This window comes from Poecilia reticulata, chromosome 1 (assembly GCF_904066995.2).
Source record: "Poecilia reticulata chromosome 1, P_reticulata-male-v2, whole genome shotgun sequence".
Classification (NCBI taxonomy): domain Eukaryota; kingdom Metazoa; phylum Chordata; class Actinopteri; order Cyprinodontiformes; family Poeciliidae; genus Poecilia; species Poecilia reticulata.
Genome location: NC_088830.1, coordinates 8,042,516 through 8,059,812, shown reverse-complemented (window position 1 = coordinate 8,059,812; position 17,297 = coordinate 8,042,516). Strand labels below are relative to the sequence as shown.

Below are 17,297 nucleotides of genomic sequence, written 5' to 3'. Positions count from 1 at the left end.
CACTGTACGTTGCTGTCTGTAAAGTCATTAAAATCAATGCTATGTACTGTATGTACAGCCGACACCTTTTTATTCTTGGTTAGCATCACACTGAACACATTGTATTGGTTTCCCAAATAGCAAACAGAACATTAAATTACCCATGTAATGTTACGTAATTCCAAGATCTGACCTTCGACTTACAAAGCGAATTGAACATAGCATAAAAATAAAACGCTCTACAAAGTGACATCTTCAACTACGGTTGGTTTAGAGGACCAGTATTTTTATTTGGAGTCAAAATGTGTTCAGATCCTCGAATCACTTCTATGTTATTTTTCAACCAATAATATGGCCAAGATTCATCGTAGTCGCAGTTTCCTCTGGTTATTTCGGCTACAAATTCTTCGTTAGCTTAATTTGATAGCTTAGCAGGTTTTGAAATGAGACGGATAAAGAAACATTAAAAATGTGGGACTTTCAAAAGTTTGGATTCCTCCTTATTGAGAGAAATATGTACTCTGAAAACTCACTTTTATGTACCGCAATGCGCGTAACTCAGCAGACGTTCTAACGAGCTATTAGATGTTTTCTCACGACCAGTAATTTTATAAAAGCTTTTAAGCAGAAAACATTGGAATATCATTACATATAAGATTGCTATTAATGGTTTTAGAACAGCTAGCACTGCTATGCCAGCTAACGTTGCTGCCTGCTATCTCTTGTAGCATCTTGGCTAGGCTAGCTAGCACTGCTGGTCTGTACTGTCCACAACTTAATCTATTTCTTGCTTGGTTACATAAAATGATGTGTCTCTGCATCTTGTCAGTTTCCTTTCTGTTTAGCATTACCTTAATTATGATCTTTGTCTCTTCTGCTATCTAAGATCCATGAAACTGCTGGACAAGGAGCCCAGCAGGTGTTTGATGATTGAGGTCTTCATCTAATGGGTTGTGAGGCTAAGCAGTGATTTTTAGACTGACTTTTTCACCCTAGTGCATCAGCATTTGCATAATTTTTTTTTTGCATATCACAGTATTTAATTTCTCTTTGTATTGTATAAAAAGTTATCATAGCAGAATAAAGAACTCCTCTAGGGTCAGTGGTATTTTATATTTTCCCTTCTGCAGGTTTGTCAATGGTAAAGCTATTCCAAGCACAACATAACAATAAACCAGAATGAGGTCATCTAATTTATTTGACGCTATGGATGGGCTACAGTGATGCGTCTGGCTGGGGCACTCAATGACATCAGTCCCCAGAACAGGTGGAAACAGGAACCTCTGACTCACAGCAGGGACGACAAATCACACCTTGGCTTTGCGTCATCAGAAGACCAGATTATTTCAATCTGGTCTTCATGAACCCGTTTTTTTTTTTGTTGTAGTTTTTTTTTTCCCAGCCGTATTGCTCCCTAGCCATTCCGGTTTAATAAATAGCCAAATACAAGATGGAAAGCTCTCAATTGTGAAACAACAAGGAGTTCTGCTTTTTTTTTCTGCTTGTCATGTCTTTTTATATTGGCTGTCAAGAGGCAGTCAGACATTTTAAAATGTTCACACGGGCATGGAGTCATTTGGAAGAAATACTGTGAGTTCAGCAAGCAACGCCAAAGCAGAGAGACGAAGAGAGAGGAATGTCTTCGTTGAAAGTTGTCCTTTTGCCATCACTTCCATTATCATTATTGCTCTGCAGTCATTTACAGCCTCGTGACGCCGCTGTACATTCTCCTGTACCCTGCAGCTCATTGCCCTGTGGGGTATTTGCTGCATTTAGATGTATAGTTTGTAAGGGTGGATAAGCATGTACTGGCTTTGAAAGACTTTATGTAGTGTGTTTCATCAATAGCAATTAAACATTATCATACTTGTGTTAGTACTTCTATTTTTTTCTGTAGCTTTTGGTAAACTGCCATATTTTTCATTTCTTTATTGGTTTACTAATGTCATAGAAATTAAAAATAAGTCTTTAAGAGTTTAGCTTAAGGTGAAGTTAACTTATTTGATAAGTCTGATTTATTTCACTGTGATAACCAGTGTAAATGCTTGAGTTATGGACAAGTTTTTGTTGTGTTATTGGTTGGTTTTGTGGATTAGGTGCTTTAACTATTGTCTTTACAGTTGTGTCTTTGTATCTTTTTCTTATTTTATGCTGTTGCCTCAGTAAGGCTGGTTGTATACTTAATTTGGTGCGTTTAAAATGGAACCTCCTTCTTTAAAATGGTTTAGGATGATAACACAGCTGAGCGAATACCCTGACATTTTCAAGGAATCACAAAATGCATGCCACTTAAAATACAACCAAAAAAAAAAAAAACACTTTTTTTTTTTAAAAAGCCTGCTTCAGCGTTTGGTGCTTTGTGCTCACCCACACACCCTTGTCAACAGAAATAGTCACAGACAGAAACACACACCTACAGACAAATAATGTTAGGCCAGCTGGTTGGTTGTGGTAAAAAGTGTTTGCTGCTTGCCTTAATAGGTAAGAAGAAATGTTTTGACAGACTTAATTCTGACTTCCTTTGAGTATATGAACATAAGACATAAGATTATCAAATCATGATAAAGAAAATGTCAAACATTTTAGTTTTTCTTTAAGAGAATGACACTTATCCACTGATTTCTTTCGATTTATAAGAGTCAATTATTTCTACTGCTGCTAAAATAATATAACATTGATTATCGGAGCATTTTATTGTCAGCTGCAAAATGTTGTCTTTAAAGCAGAGACTGAAGAAACCTCCACTAGATTTACCAGTAGTTTTCAATTGCCACTTGCAATTACACCTTTTTATTAAACATTGATTATGCAGAAATAAACTCTGATAAGATGGTATCGGCTGGTTAATTAGTTGGGCTGTCTGCTCTGGTATCAAACTGCAGTCGGCTGCTTTAAAAAGTAGATGACATAAATAAGATTTATAAGTGGCATCAAAATAGTTTCAAACTGATGACTTTATTTTTCTTTAACATTTCTAAATACCTAAATTTGTCTTTCTTGTGAGCGAAGGGCAGTTAGTTTTACTCTTGGAGCGAGGCGACAGAAAAAAATCTAATCAAGTTTCTCTGAAGTCTCATTGAAAGAACTTTGATTAGTTGGAACGAAATCAGGGAAAATTTTAGTATTGAGGAATCGCATTGATCAAACACTTTCGTGTACCTTAATACAGATAAGTGGAACCGCATTGAGTACAATAGATGAGTCGTTTTGTGACTTCTACCCAAGTTACTTGCTAACATCCGACTTTAAAGAAATAACGTGCAGTACTTGAGTAAAGCAACTTCACGAGCATTACCATCATTTATGATTCATAGGCAATACAATAATATACAATTATTATTATTATATATATATGATGTTATATTACAGCTCTAAAGTAGCAGTTCCTAAAAAATTATATCCATCTATCCATTGTCTACAAAATTAACCTTTTACGGTCATGGGACGATTACATAGATACACAAAACCCCACACTCACATAAAGACAATTTGGAGACCAACTAACCTGGCATCCATGTTTTGAGACTATGGGAGGATGTCGAATAATAAGTTATAACAACATTATTATGCCATTGGGTCAAATAATGTTTGTAAAATTCAATCTTCAACTTCTGCAGACAGTAGGAAACACATGCTGTACGCACTTTTAACCATTTGAAATGACACGCACAGCGACACCAACCCCCCACGCATCTTTGGTAGAAAAGGCTTGTGGCAGACAGAAAAGTCCAGACTTGGTGTCCTTGTGAATTCCTGGCGCCGCTCTGGCAGAAAAACGAGGGACAGGTGGGCCGTTCAGTTGGTCTGACCGAGAGAGAGAGAAAATCAGGGAGATGAAAATGATAAGGGATTAAAGACACGGAAAGTGTCGTAGTCTTAGCAATATGTGAGTGAAAACACACATTTCTGTACAATTAGTTGACAGAGGAATGACTGTCGAAGCAGAGATTTTAATGTAATGTGCACCAATATTATCCAGTAGCTTGTATACCAGCATACAGGAATTTGGGAATTCACAAGAAAAGGAACTTTTCCTTCCTTAAGACCTTCTTTAAATCTCTTCTGTTTCTCCACATCATCAAGGTACATAAAGAATGAGGAGAGAGGAAAATAAACAACAAAAAAAAGAAATGGGGGCGGGTTAAACTTTGTGTTTAGTTGTGGTGGGAGTAGTGAAAGAGTCCATCAGCTGAGTGTTTGCACTCTGCTGAGATCAGCAATATTACGCGGGCAAGAAAATAGACTGAGGGAAAGGCAGAGGAAGGGGGGATGGAGAATATGTTCAAGTGAGTGAGTGCTTCTGTCTTTCTTCTGCCAAGCTTCGACAACCGGGGGAAAAAAACCAAACTGCGGAGTGAAATGAAACGAGAAGCAAAATGCAGCGTCGAGGGTTGGAACTCGACGGCAGAAAGTGTACAAGTCTCTTGTTCCTGGGCCAGTCCCAGTTCCCCTCGCTTCTGATGAACGACTCCTTCCACTGGGGAATGGTTCGGACTTCCTGGCCAAGGCCTAGAACGAGCAGAACAGTCGGAAAATGACTTTATCGGTGACGTTCACATGGCACAGAATCCAGTTTTGACCAGCCGTCTCATCCACATTTTACTATGTGGGCTTAGTTTATTTAATCATAGTTGTGAATCCACTGGTCTCAACACATTTCAAAGATTTTAAGCACTGCAGCATGTTGTGTAGAAAAGGACAGGGAGTGTACATTTAGTCTTAACAGAGCGCACTGCAAAAACACAAAACCTTACAGAGTATTTTTGTCTTTTTTGTTTTAGTACAAACTCATCTAACAACCACTTTTTGGCCTGTGTCAAACTTGCTCCAGTCTCTTGTGGACATAGTGTTCATTTGCTGCCTGATTTATTCCACTCAGGTGGAAGGATGCAGGGGTTGGCTCTGTCATTAACCGTTCTTGTGACGATCATAATGTCTGATCGGTGTATATAATAAGCATTAAGGCTCCAAAGTGTCCATTGATAAGATTTTTTTGAAAGTGGCTCATCTTATTGTGACTGTATCTACAGTATAGAACCTATGCGGGAAGGTTTCACCAAAAAGCAGACTCTCTCAGTTGGTGACAGAGGTTTTCCTTGAATTTCAACCGTTGTTATTTACCGATTACATCCCGAGACACGCTGTTGAAATCCTCTAACTTGTGTGTTTTATTTCCATCGTCTGTGGTCTAATTCTGCCTCGTCCGTGCATGTGAAGCGTAAAGCGTGTGCTGGCGAGGGAGTCGAATATTGAGGACTCAGTGGGAGACGGTGACTGGACAGGAGCTCACACTGTGGTGACACATGGCTCTCCCACACAACTTCCACATGATACACACATCACCCATGTGCGCGCATGCATGTCGTCGGTGCATTTGTGCTGTTTTATTTTTTGCTAATAGTGCTGACAGAGAAAAGATGAGACACAGTCACACAGCACCACACACACCGCCTATTAGGATCAACATGGCCGTTTTCGGCAGCATTAAGTGATGATTCATGAAGCCGTGCCACAACCTTTTCTGTCATCTGAATTAAGAAAAGTAAATGTGGGGTTTTCACGTTTCTAAGATTTAAAATAACATTCATTTGAAGCTCAGTTTTTCATGTGCACTGTTTAAAAACACATGTAGCCATAACTACGGGTACAATCTTTTCATAAAACTTGCTCAGAGTTCTGTCCCATTCCTCCTGACAGAACTGGTGCAGTCAGATTTCTAGGCCGCCCTGCTTTTCGCACGGTTTTAGCTCTCGTACGGGTTCGATAGCGCCGGGGCTTTTCAAGTGGCCGCTCCAAAACATTCACTTTGTTGCTCTTAAGTCTCTTTGTAACTAATTCGGCGGTATGGTCAGGGTGGTCCTTCAAAAGCCCCATTTGTGTCTGACGTTGCCTTCCTGTCTGGAGGCTTGAAACGACGTGCCAGAATTTCCATGTAAGGTCCGTTTCTCTGGACGCTGTCCTCTGTGTGCAGTGGACTGATCCATCCTGCCGTAAAACACCCCAACAAACCTGATACTTCACCTCTGCACTTTACAGTTGGCGTGGTGTTCTCAGGCTTTGCCAGCTTCTCCCTTCTCAACAAATTACCAAACAAATAATAAATAGTAAATGGACCGAATATTTATGTTCGTTCATATAGCGCCTTTCTAGTCGTACTGACCGTTCAAAGTGTTTGGATGGTGAACAATAGAGCCACATTCACCCAGTCCCACTCACACATGCACACACTGCAATAACACAAAATCTTACCAAGTTTCTTTTTTTGGTCTAGTTTCTAGTGCAAATGTCTTACTATGGTGGCCGACAGGTTCAAATGCGCAGCAACAGAGAAAACATGCAAACAAAAAGCAAATGCAGCAAACAAAAGAGACACAAATAAAAAGCAAATGAGGAAAACAAAAAGAGACGCAAACAAAAAGCAAATGCAGCAAACAAGAGACGCAAGCAAAAAGCAAATGAAGAAAACAAAAAGACGCAAACAAAAAGCAAATGCAGCAAACAAACGAGACGCAAGCAAAAAGCAAATAAAATGCAGCAAACAAAAAAGAGACGCCAACAAAAAGCAAATGCAGCAAACAAAAAAAGATGCAAGCAAAAAGCAAATAAAATGCAGCAAACAAAAAAGAGACGCCAACAAAAAGCAAATGCAGCAAACAAAAAAAGATGCAAGCAAAAAGCAAATAAAATGCAGCAAACAAAAAAGAGACGCCAACAAAAAGCAAATGCAGCAAACAAAAAAAGATGCAAGCAAAAAGCAAATAAAATGCAGCAAACAAAAAAGAGACGCTAACAAAAGCAAATGCAGCAAACAAAAAAAGATGCAAGCAAAAAGCAAATAAAATGCAGCAAACAAAAAAAGATGCAAACAAAAAAAAGACGCAAACAAAAAAGACTACAACCACAAATGAAATGCAGCTAACAAAAGAAAAGATGCAAACAAAAAGTGCTGAAAACGGAAGTGCTCCAGACCACTAGAGGGAGTCGAACAAAAACAGCTGTGTACAAATTTAGGGTCTGCATCCTTTAAAACGGGTGTTCAGAAAAGCAGCAATGGCGGCAAAATTATTTGTGCTGTGTTACACTTAAATTACACAAAATGATTTTTTATAAAGTTTTTAGGCGAGAATGTAGATGTATAGATCTGAAATATCTGCTCAGTTCAACAGTAAATCACTTAATTACAATATTGTTCCGACGTTTTCGGAGATGTCTGCTCCCGCTGCATTAACAGCCAGCTCCCCTCGCCAGCTGTCAGCTGGCCGGGCGCTCCAGGTTTGGTACACCGAGAAGAACCCATGTCTCCCGGCAAATCGTTTTAAAAACTCCCAATAGTTTTCCCCTATGAGTGGAGGTGAAACACAGATATTAAGCCTGGTAATAGCTGTAAATATTTTTGGTTCACTAAAGTAATTTATTTATTTATTTATTTATTCAATATCCCGCAGTGCTGATGAGGCATCTTCTGCTGTTTTGGTCGAGCAAAGCAGGAGGGACTTTTGTTTGCGTCTCTTTTTTTGCTTGCTGCATTTCATTTGCTTTTTGTTTGCATCTCTTTTTTTGTTTGCTGCATTTGATCTGCTTTTTGTTTGCGTCATCTCTTCTTGTTTGCTGTATTTCATTTGTTTGCGTCTCTTTTTTTGTTTGCATGTTTTCTCTGTTGCTGCGCATTTGCACCTGTCGGCCACTGCATAATACACTTGAAATAAGCACAAAAAAAAAAAACAACTTTCCAGCAGTATATCAGATCTTGTTTTAAGTCAATAATTCCTTAATATTGAAGGAAAACTTTCCAGTTGTAAGTGAAATAATCTCCCAGTGGAACGACACATTTTTCCCACATTATAAGTTATAATATCTTGTTCCACTGGCAGATTATTTAAGGGATATCCCCATCGATATAGGGATTGATTTTAAACAAGATCCTATTTCATGCTGAAGAGTTACCTGCAAGTTATTTTTGTGTTATTTCAAGTGTACTAAGAATTTTGCACTAGAAACTAGACCAAAAATGCTTAGTAAAATGTTGTGCTTTTGCAGTGTACTTGAATGGAGGCATACCTTTGAATGTCCGCAGACACTAACACTGGAATAATGTTATGTTTTCATGACTGTCCTGTGCTTTTCATATTTTTGTTTGGTGTAATTGTCGTCCTTTATCATCATTGGGATTTTTTGCAATATTGGAAAAAAGAGAGAAAACTTTAAAATGACCAGTGTTGAGGTTTGATCAGTCAAATAATATTCCAGTTCCAACATACAATTTATGCTCTATATCTGTGCGTATAAGAGAAACATCTTACAGTAGCACAACAAATCTTGTCTGCTGCATCCAACTCTGCCATATCTCATCAAACGTGTGTGTGTGAATGTGTGTGGCGTAATGTTGCTCTTAAACAGCTTGGCTGATGTCTGCAAGCGGGATAAGTTGTGCTTATGTGTGCAGAAGGTATATTTGCCAGAATGCACCAGAGCTGCTGTCAGAACAGGGTGTGAGAAGGCGAAGTAAAAGAGGTGTGTGTGTATGCGTGTGTGTGCGTGTGTGTTTGTGGGTGGAATATGCAGGGGGTTTTGATGGGTTAAAAAAAAAATCAATTGCCAGGAGACTCGCTTCCTATCCCCGTTGCTGCGGCAATGCCGAGATTCCATCAATGAGCAGGGGTTGCGTTTCCTAGGCAACGCTTGTGAATGAGAGCAGATCGGTAACCGTGGAGATTCTGCAAAAAGAGAGGAATCGCCGGTTGCCATGGCAATGCTGTGAACAAGGAGAGACTGGCCAAAGTGAAGGGAGCAGGTGACCTCTGATCTTCATCAGGGTTCTCCATTGTCATCATCAGACGTGGCTCTTCATCAGGATGGAGACGCTGCGGATCAGAACCGGACCCGGTGTTTTGGATAAGTAGCGTCACAAAGGCCTTACTGTGTCATTAATGCAATCATTTCTATGTGCACCTCCCATCAGCTACATTAATAGACCTTAAAGTCCGAAGCTTAACCTGATCTTTACGTGTTATCAAAGTCAAATCAGTCTCAAACCTCTGGTTGCCATGATGCTAAAATTTCACACCTTAAGTTAATATTAAGGAAAATCTTCACTTTGAACTGCATTGTTGCTGAAAATGTGATGTATGAATAAAATGATCTTGCCTTCACTGGGCCATTCTTTGATACTAATATTTACACAGATAGCGTTGGCTTATGTTGACTGTGAGGTTTACCGCTTTACTGGCCTTTTTAAGTCAAACATCAGTGTCGTAGCATTAGCTTCTAGCTAATGCACGGAAGTAAACCTTCCGTGTTAACTTTTTTCCTGTCCGTCCGTCTGTCTCATGGGGGAAAATGCTTCGTTGTTAGCATTGCTGGCCAAAGAGGGTCGCATATGTATTTTTAAAGGTTTTTTTCTGGCTGCACTCACCCAGCGTCTGTTATTGCAGGATTGGTGGTGGAGGAAATCGGACCATTTGGGCAAATGTAAATTTGTCGATTTGTGTCGATTTTGACGTAAATGAGTCTTTGAATGGATAATTTTTCTAGTATGAATTATGTTGAGATATTATTCTGATAATGTGATAGGGACATCAGAGATCTCCTCTGTAGGTTCTTTACCTTTGATTCTGAGACAAGTTGTTAATTCAATGATGGCGTGTTGCAGGCAGAAAAGTCACAGAAGGCATAAACTCACACACAAAACAAAACGGACAAATTAACGTAGTGTATAATGGAAAACAGACTGGCCATGTCGAAGTGACTACATTGGGTACCTTTAGTTTCTGGGATGAAATGTTTGTTCAGTTTTCTTTCTGACATTTGAGAGCTTCACAGATGTGAGATTTTTAGCAGTAACATTTCATTTTAAGAAAAGCAAATTAGAGATGGTTAACTATCATATTTCTTTTGTATTTTACAGAAGCATTGGCCTACGTCTTATTTTGTTGGAGTCTATCCATCCATCCTTTTTTTTTTTTTTTGTCCCTGCTTAATCTTTAAAGGGTTGCCGTGGTGAGCACATTCATACCCAAGGCCTGTTTCTTATGGTTATTACAGTAACCATGTATTAAAAATTACAAGATTTTTAATTTTCTCAGTGTAGAACACCTGGAAAAAATATTTTTACAACCTTATGTGAAAAAAAAAATACTGACTTAGTCAAAACAGACTTTCAACATCCCTCCATCTTTTAACCAGTTGAATGTGACAGTTCATAGGGGTAGCGCAGCGTTAGCTCGGTGCTAACATGGATTTCCGCCAATCAGAAAGTGTCGCTGGTGAACCGTGGCCCCTCTTAAAGCCACGTTTTACACATGTGGAAAACTCATGGCTGGTCAACACGCTGCGGCGCGGTTTCAGCAGGGCTTGTGCTGCTTTATGGGGTTAACAGTTTGGTGTTTCCCTGCAGCGTGAGCCTCTGTCATCACCATCCAAACACCTTTCCCCACTGCAGAGAAAACCCGGCCTCATTTCATCTCTGGAGTCTCTCTGTTTGCCTGCTTCGGCTTCTCTTACGAGCCGCGCCGTCTCTCCATCTCAGCAGTTGGATCTAACACTTTTGACACACAGGACTATCACTCCCTTTCAATCTGCTCACTCTTTTTCACGCTCTCCGTCTCTTAAGGGGATGCCGCCTTTCTTTCTTCACAATTGGTATTTCATTAAGGACTCTCCGGCGCAGTCTTTAAGGGGACGGAGCTCCTCTGTGATATTTTGTGTTTATATATTCTCTGTTACAAAAAAAAAAAAAAAAAAGAGATTCGAATGATTATATTTAAGCCCATTTCGAAGCGCGCCTTTAAAAGAGAGAGAGAGATACATGCCAGCTCCTGACAGGAGGAAACATTCAGCCATCTGTCTCCACAGCATGCTCAGTGTAGCTTAGGTCAGTGAGGAAAAAGCTTTAGATTTTAATAAAATGGACAAAGTGAGGCCTTTCAAAATAAGAGTTTAAGATACTGTTTTGTTTTTAGCTGATGAAAATGTGTAAAACAGTGTAATTGATGGGACAGTGTTAGCAAACCGTCATGACGATGTACCAACTGTTTTTTTATTTATTTTTTTATTTACTATTTTATCTTGTTGTTTTAAGCAATAGCTGATTGTTTTTATTTAAGATGGCAGTGATGTATTGGGAAACTAAAAACTACGGGCCTTATTTCAGAAACCTCACCTACACTGATGAACATATTCTAAAACATGACTTTTGTAAGACTGCTGATTTTTGTCTTATTCAGATTTTTTTTTCTAACAGCTACACACAAAGAACATATATAGTGGCATTTAAAATATTTATTCTTATCTCGCTGCTGTGATCGGTTATTGATTGTATACATATTAATTCAGTTAATTTTTCTTTTCAATAACGTTTAAAACATGAACGTAACTCAAAGTCCTTCAAAAGGTGAGACATAATGATAGAAATGATCATAATAGAAAGATTAAATGAAAACACAGACCTACAGTACAGAAAAGTGAAACCACAGGCTATATCAGCTGATGAAACCGGTAAAAAAAAAAAAAAGAAGATAAATAAGAAGAAAGACATCACTTTGCATGTGTTGTGTAAGGGAGTAGCCGCTGTTGAACAAAGTTTTGATAAAATTGCTAATGATTTCCAGTGGATTCAAGTGTTCAGAGATCATTCACTAGTCGGTTAATATTTGTTCTGTTCCTCTTATTGCTGTCCATCCATTGCCATTTTCTTGAAGTTTATTATGCAGAAGTAGGATTTTCTGCAGGTTTTCTTGCCCAACATTTGCGTTGTTGTTGCCAAACCAATAGTACTCAAGTTGCGGTTTGGTTTTCTGCTGATTACGTCTCGTATCGAAGAGTTTTTGTGTACAAGCTGTTACTGTTGCACCTTTCAGAATCACCAAATCACTTTGTTTTGCAGCACAAACCAGTTCATTCATTACATTGTCACTGATGCAGAAACTCAATAGTCGACATTACACATCTATTTGTGAGCACAGTAGTTTGGATTAATGATATTTCTCTCTGCTTGTTCAGTCATTTCTCCTTCAGACTCCTGACAGCTTCAAACAGAAAAGAGCACAACAATAAATCAAATATAGATCATTATGGTGATGCTTACAATCATAAGTCATCACTCGTTATCTCTGCTTTGTGTTCTTTCAACTATACCTGAGAGGACATTGTGTTAGTCTTCCATTCAATACGTTTTTCCTCACTTACTCCAAAAATGTATGTATTTTCCATTATTATTTGAAGAAGTTCTTCGTCCACATTTCTCTTCCCACTTTTTCCCCGGCATGCTCTCTGCTCCATCTACTGGCCACCGGCGTGTACTGTGGGCTGGCTCGGCTGTTGCTAGGGACAACTGCTTCTTGAAGAACCGAGTCGTCTGGCAGCAGGGAACAGTTTCTGCACATGCAGGCTTTGCATGGACCCTAATTTGAGAGATAAGGCATTAAAAAAAAAGGGCTGCACAGTGGCGCAGTTGGTAGAGCTGTTTCCCGGCCCCGGTCTTTCTGCATGGAGTTTGCATGTTCTCCCTGTGCATGCGTGGGTTTTCTCCGGGTACTCCGGCTTCCTCCCACAGTCCAAAAACGTGACGGTTAGGCTAATTGGTCTGTCTAAATTGTCCCTAGGTGTGAATGTGTGTGTGCATGGTTGTTTGTCCTGTGTCTCTGTGTTGCCCTGCGACAGACTGGAGACCTGTCCAGGGTGACCCCCGCTTCTCGCCCAGGACATTAGCTGGAGATAGGCACCCGCACCCCTCCCGACCCCACTAAGGGACAAGGGTGTAAAGAAAATGGATGGATGGCATTAAAAAACGAAAAGGACTGAAATGTGGGTAAAAAGAAGAGAAAGTATTGGAAAACTAATAATCCAACGAAAGCGACGTCGCTTGATCCAAGTTGTCTTTGAATTTCCCCCTCAAACACAGACCTCAAAGCTGCTTCAGAAAACATGAATCACCCCGGTGTCGTGTCGGAGCGATGCATTCTGGTCATTTTGCTGAGGTCTGGTCTGTTGAGGCTCGCAGCATGGCCTTTAATTGTGGCTGTTAAAAATCCATTGAGGAAATGAGTGGCTCGGTTGCCAGTGCTGTGTCTTTAAATAGATGACCTCTTACTGGAATTAGCAACAAACCTGAAAAGAGCCGGAGAAAGAGTCGGAGTGGAAATAACGGGGAAATGTAAAAAAAATTTAAAAACATTTTTTTTTAATAGGCATAAAAGTCAGGACAAGACATCTTGAAAATGTGTAACTTAAATTATTTTATTCTTGTTGGGTTCAAACTGACATTTTTTATTTTTTTTGCAATCTTGATGTTTAAAATTGCAACATTTTTAACATTTTTCACTACAAAATACAGTTAAATTGTCTTTTATTAACCATTTAACAAGTAATTAATAAAAGACCACTTTATTAACCATTTTTACCTTGAAACTTAAATAAAATTTATTAATCCATGGAATGAGTCATTTGTCTTGTCCTATAACAGGAAGTTATTTATGACACTCAAACTGTGACGGTGTTCATGTACCTCAGTTCATCTTATAAGGACTTAATGTGCATAGTTGTCAAATGAAAAGAAAATTGTACGTGTCTTTCAAAATGTTATTGAAATGGAAACGTAAAATGTTCTTCACAAGTTTGTAAAAACTTCTCCCCAAGTCAATACTTAAGTAAACCTTTATTTTTTAGCTACATTTGTGTAAAGTCTACACAAAGTCTACACAAATGTACCTTTAAAAATATTCTTCAGACAGTACACAGACATATGTGTCACACTGAAGCTGCATTATGTAACTTTTATAAAAAACAACAAAAAAAAACGTGTTTTTACATATTTGTTAAAACCTTCACTATGTTGTGACGACTTAGTATGACACGAAAAATATGTGGGGGAAAAAAAATCAAGCTCTTCCACCTCCTCCTAGAAATGCACCACTTTCAGCCAGAAACGACCAATCAAAGCCAGACGGAGAGTCTTGGCGCTGTCAATCACTCTCATGTACGTGCTGCTAAATTTGCTAATGGCGAAGAAACAACTTACAGTTTATCTACCTCCATCGGTGGCCATGCTAACTAGCCTTAGCATTCATTGCAGGCTCTCCTGCTTGGAAGAAACTGTAGCATAGCAGAGAGGAAGGGGGAGGGTGTGAGCGGCACATATATAGGCATGATTGACAGCACTAAGAAACCACCTCCTGGCTCTGATTGGTTGTTTCTTGTGTTTTAAAGTGCTGAAATGTGAAATGTTGCACATTTCAGCGCTTTGTTGCTCAAATGTGCAGCACGAATAAACTTGTGTTGATCATTAAAGTAAAATTAAATGAATAATCATATCTGGAGGGAAATGGCAAAAAAGGAACAAAATGGATTTCAAATGAGTACAACCATCAAAAACAAGATGGATCAGAAACAGTACAAAGCAAACATTTTGAAAAACAAAGGCTAAAGTGGCTTTTTTAGTCATCTTCAAACTTTGTGTGACCTCCAAACTGGAAAAACAAAAAAAATTGCTCTACTTAATTCCAAAACTCCACAAGAGATCTCTTAGCAGAAGTGTTATTTAAAGATCACATTTTCCCGTTTCCAAGAACCTAAGTTTTCCTGAAAGATTGGAACAGGAGTGAATCGGAATGTTCAAGTGATTGAATTTATTAGATTAATACCAGTGGTCATGAAGACGAGGAATGTTGCAAGTCAGTCGTATGGAAGAAAACTTTCAGTTGTATCCGGTGAACCAACAGAACCACTGACAAAGTACTGCCCTCACTTTTTTCTTGTGTTTGTGCAGAATTCTGTCGTCTGTGGGGTCTCAGTTTGATCTGAGGACGCTCCGAGCTGTCAGAGTGCTGCGGCCGCTAAAACTGGTGTCTGGAATTCCCAGTGAGTTGTGACTGACTTATTTTTATTTCTTACATTAAAAAAATTAAATAATTAAACCAACATCCAAAACAGGATATTTCCATTTCCGTTCACCTGCTTATGCATAAGCTGCCAACATTACCTTAACTATTACCTTTATAACTGAGGTTACAAGGATTTAGGCCCTTTTGTGACGTTTTCTTGGCTTAGCTTTAACCCCATCTTTAGTCAACAGTCATAGAGATTTTAGCACTGGATACGTTGGAGTATTGATAAAATGGAGTAATATGCCTTACCTCACTGCAAAGATTTTCACCTATTTGAACTTCCTCTTGGTGTTTTTGTTCCAAACTTCTTCTGAGTATTTCCCACTGTCATCCAGGCCTGCAGGTGGTGCTCAAGTCCATAATGAAGGCCATGATCCCCCTGCTTCAGATCGGCTTGCTACTGTTCGTGGCTATCCTTATGTTCGCCATCATCGGCTTGGAGTTCTACATGGGCAAATTCCATACAACCTGTATCGATCCCGTTACAAGTAAGCAGGAAGTGAAAATGAGAAGTAACCGTATCCATCACTGTTCTGTCCTCGCAAGACGTACTGGACTATGCAACACAGATGGCTTAAAAAAAAAAAAAAAACCTAAGGTGCTGATTGTGTTCTGAGCTTTCATGTAAAAAAAAAAAAAAAGATATACATGGACATTTTTAACATCTTAAATACATATTTGGTCCAAAAATAAATGTATAAATAAAAGAAAACGGTGTGAAGCTCGTCAAATGAACATGTTGCGGATTTAAGCCATTTCCGTACACATGGAAGACTATTAGAAAATTTACAGGAATAGCTGCGAAGGTTGTTAGAACACATTCAACGCGGCTGCGCTAAGCACAGAAACATTAGAAACAGCAGATAAACTTAATTATTTTCTGTCAAACATTCTAGTGCAATAGCATACGGCTACTTACGAACAAAGATACGTCAAGGCTCAAACAATGGTGGAAACACTGTCCCTCTGCCACGTCGTAGGCAAAACGCTGATCAGACTTTTAGCGAAAACAAAACCTAACTTAAATCCTGCCACAAGGGGGCAGTAAATCAACAGAAGATAAATGCGAGCTTTTCTATGCAACTATCCTGAGTATCACAATACAATAATCAAAAAAACATAAACGCTGTATATTTGGTCCAATGTGAAGACACCTAGAGGACAGTTGGTTAATTTCCTTTGAACCTGATTTGCTAGCTCTTTGCAAAACTGATTCATACACCTTAAGCTTTCTCCCCATTTCTTTCTGTCTTTTTTTTTTTCAAATACTATGTAGTATGTTTTCAGTGGAATTATGTGAAATGAGATCTAAAGAAATTGAAGCAAAAGGGTCTAAAACAAATCAATTTTTGACAATTTCATGCCACTTTTTTGTTTGCACTCCTCAATCATGTTACTTTGTGTATGTCTGACACATAAAATTCCAATGAAATACGTTGATGTTTGAGTTTGCATCTTGAGAAAATGTGAAAAAGATAGTGGTAGGAATGTTTTTTTTTGTAGGCAGTGTACAACATGCTGTAAAAAGTATTCGACCACCCAACCCCGACGTACACATTTAGTTTTTTTTGCATTTTTGTCAGACTTAAATAATTTATATTGGGAAATAAATGGTAATATCAACTCCTTCAAACTAGCCAGCAGCAATTAGCAATCACTTGGTAGAACTGTTATCTGCTGAGCTCATTATAGGAGCAACTTCTCAGCTGGTAAAGGCGTTGTTAAAGGGTTAATTGAAGGAGCCATGTTGCGATAACTTCCTGAAGGCGGAGTTTCAGAAAGAGCAGAAGCTTTAAAGAGACAGAGGCCCAATTTCAAGGCGTTGAGTTACAAAGTTAAATTTCTTTTGAGTTGCATTTGGCATATATGCCGTTTTCATAACAACTGAAGGTAACATTGTTTGTCTTTTGTCCCTCTCTACCTAGGGGAGGAAGTGGATTCTCGACCATGTGGTCTCAAATCACCCTCCAGATTGTGCCCCAACGACTCATCGTGTGAATCCGGCTGGATCGGACCGAACTACGGCATCACTCAGTTTGACAACATCCTGTTCGCTATTCTGACAGTCTTCCAGTGCATCACTATGGAAGGATGGACAGAGATGCTCTACTTTGTATGTCTAAAACACAACTGAGCTAAACTTTTCTTTAAACAAAGAAATGCACATAAATTTTAAACAAACCCTGAAGGTTTTATTTCCAACCAGCCGCTCTGCATATTTTGGACTACTTCAAAGATTCTGGAAAATAAATAGACCAACAATTTATTATGTCTTTCTAAAACTAATCTGATATGTTTTTCTCTAATTTTTTAGCTTTGACAAAGTATTTAACATTTTTTGACAACTACATCTAATCTACACCTCATTTGTGGTTTAATAAGAAAACGTACTTTGGGAAATTAACATCAAAGCCTAAACACTCAAAAACAAACTATTTA

General features: G+C 38.8%; 1 protein-coding gene across 19 annotated transcripts in view; it reads left to right on the top strand.

Moving 5' to 3' along the window:
- Positions 1–17,297, top strand: part of cacna1ab (calcium channel, voltage-dependent, P/Q type, alpha 1A subunit, b) — a 146,363-nt gene that overhangs the window by 44,229 nt on the left and 84,837 nt on the right. For all 19 annotated transcript variants that reach the window (XM_081604150.1, XM_081604287.1, XM_081603793.1 and 16 more), the window contains exons 4-6: positions 14,741–14,832; positions 15,194–15,346; positions 16,784–16,971. In XM_081604150.1, coding sequence (XP_081460276.1) covers positions 14,741–14,832; positions 15,194–15,346; positions 16,784–16,971 — 433 coding nt within the window. The remainder of the gene's footprint in view (positions 1–14,740; positions 14,833–15,193; positions 15,347–16,783; positions 16,972–17,297) is intronic.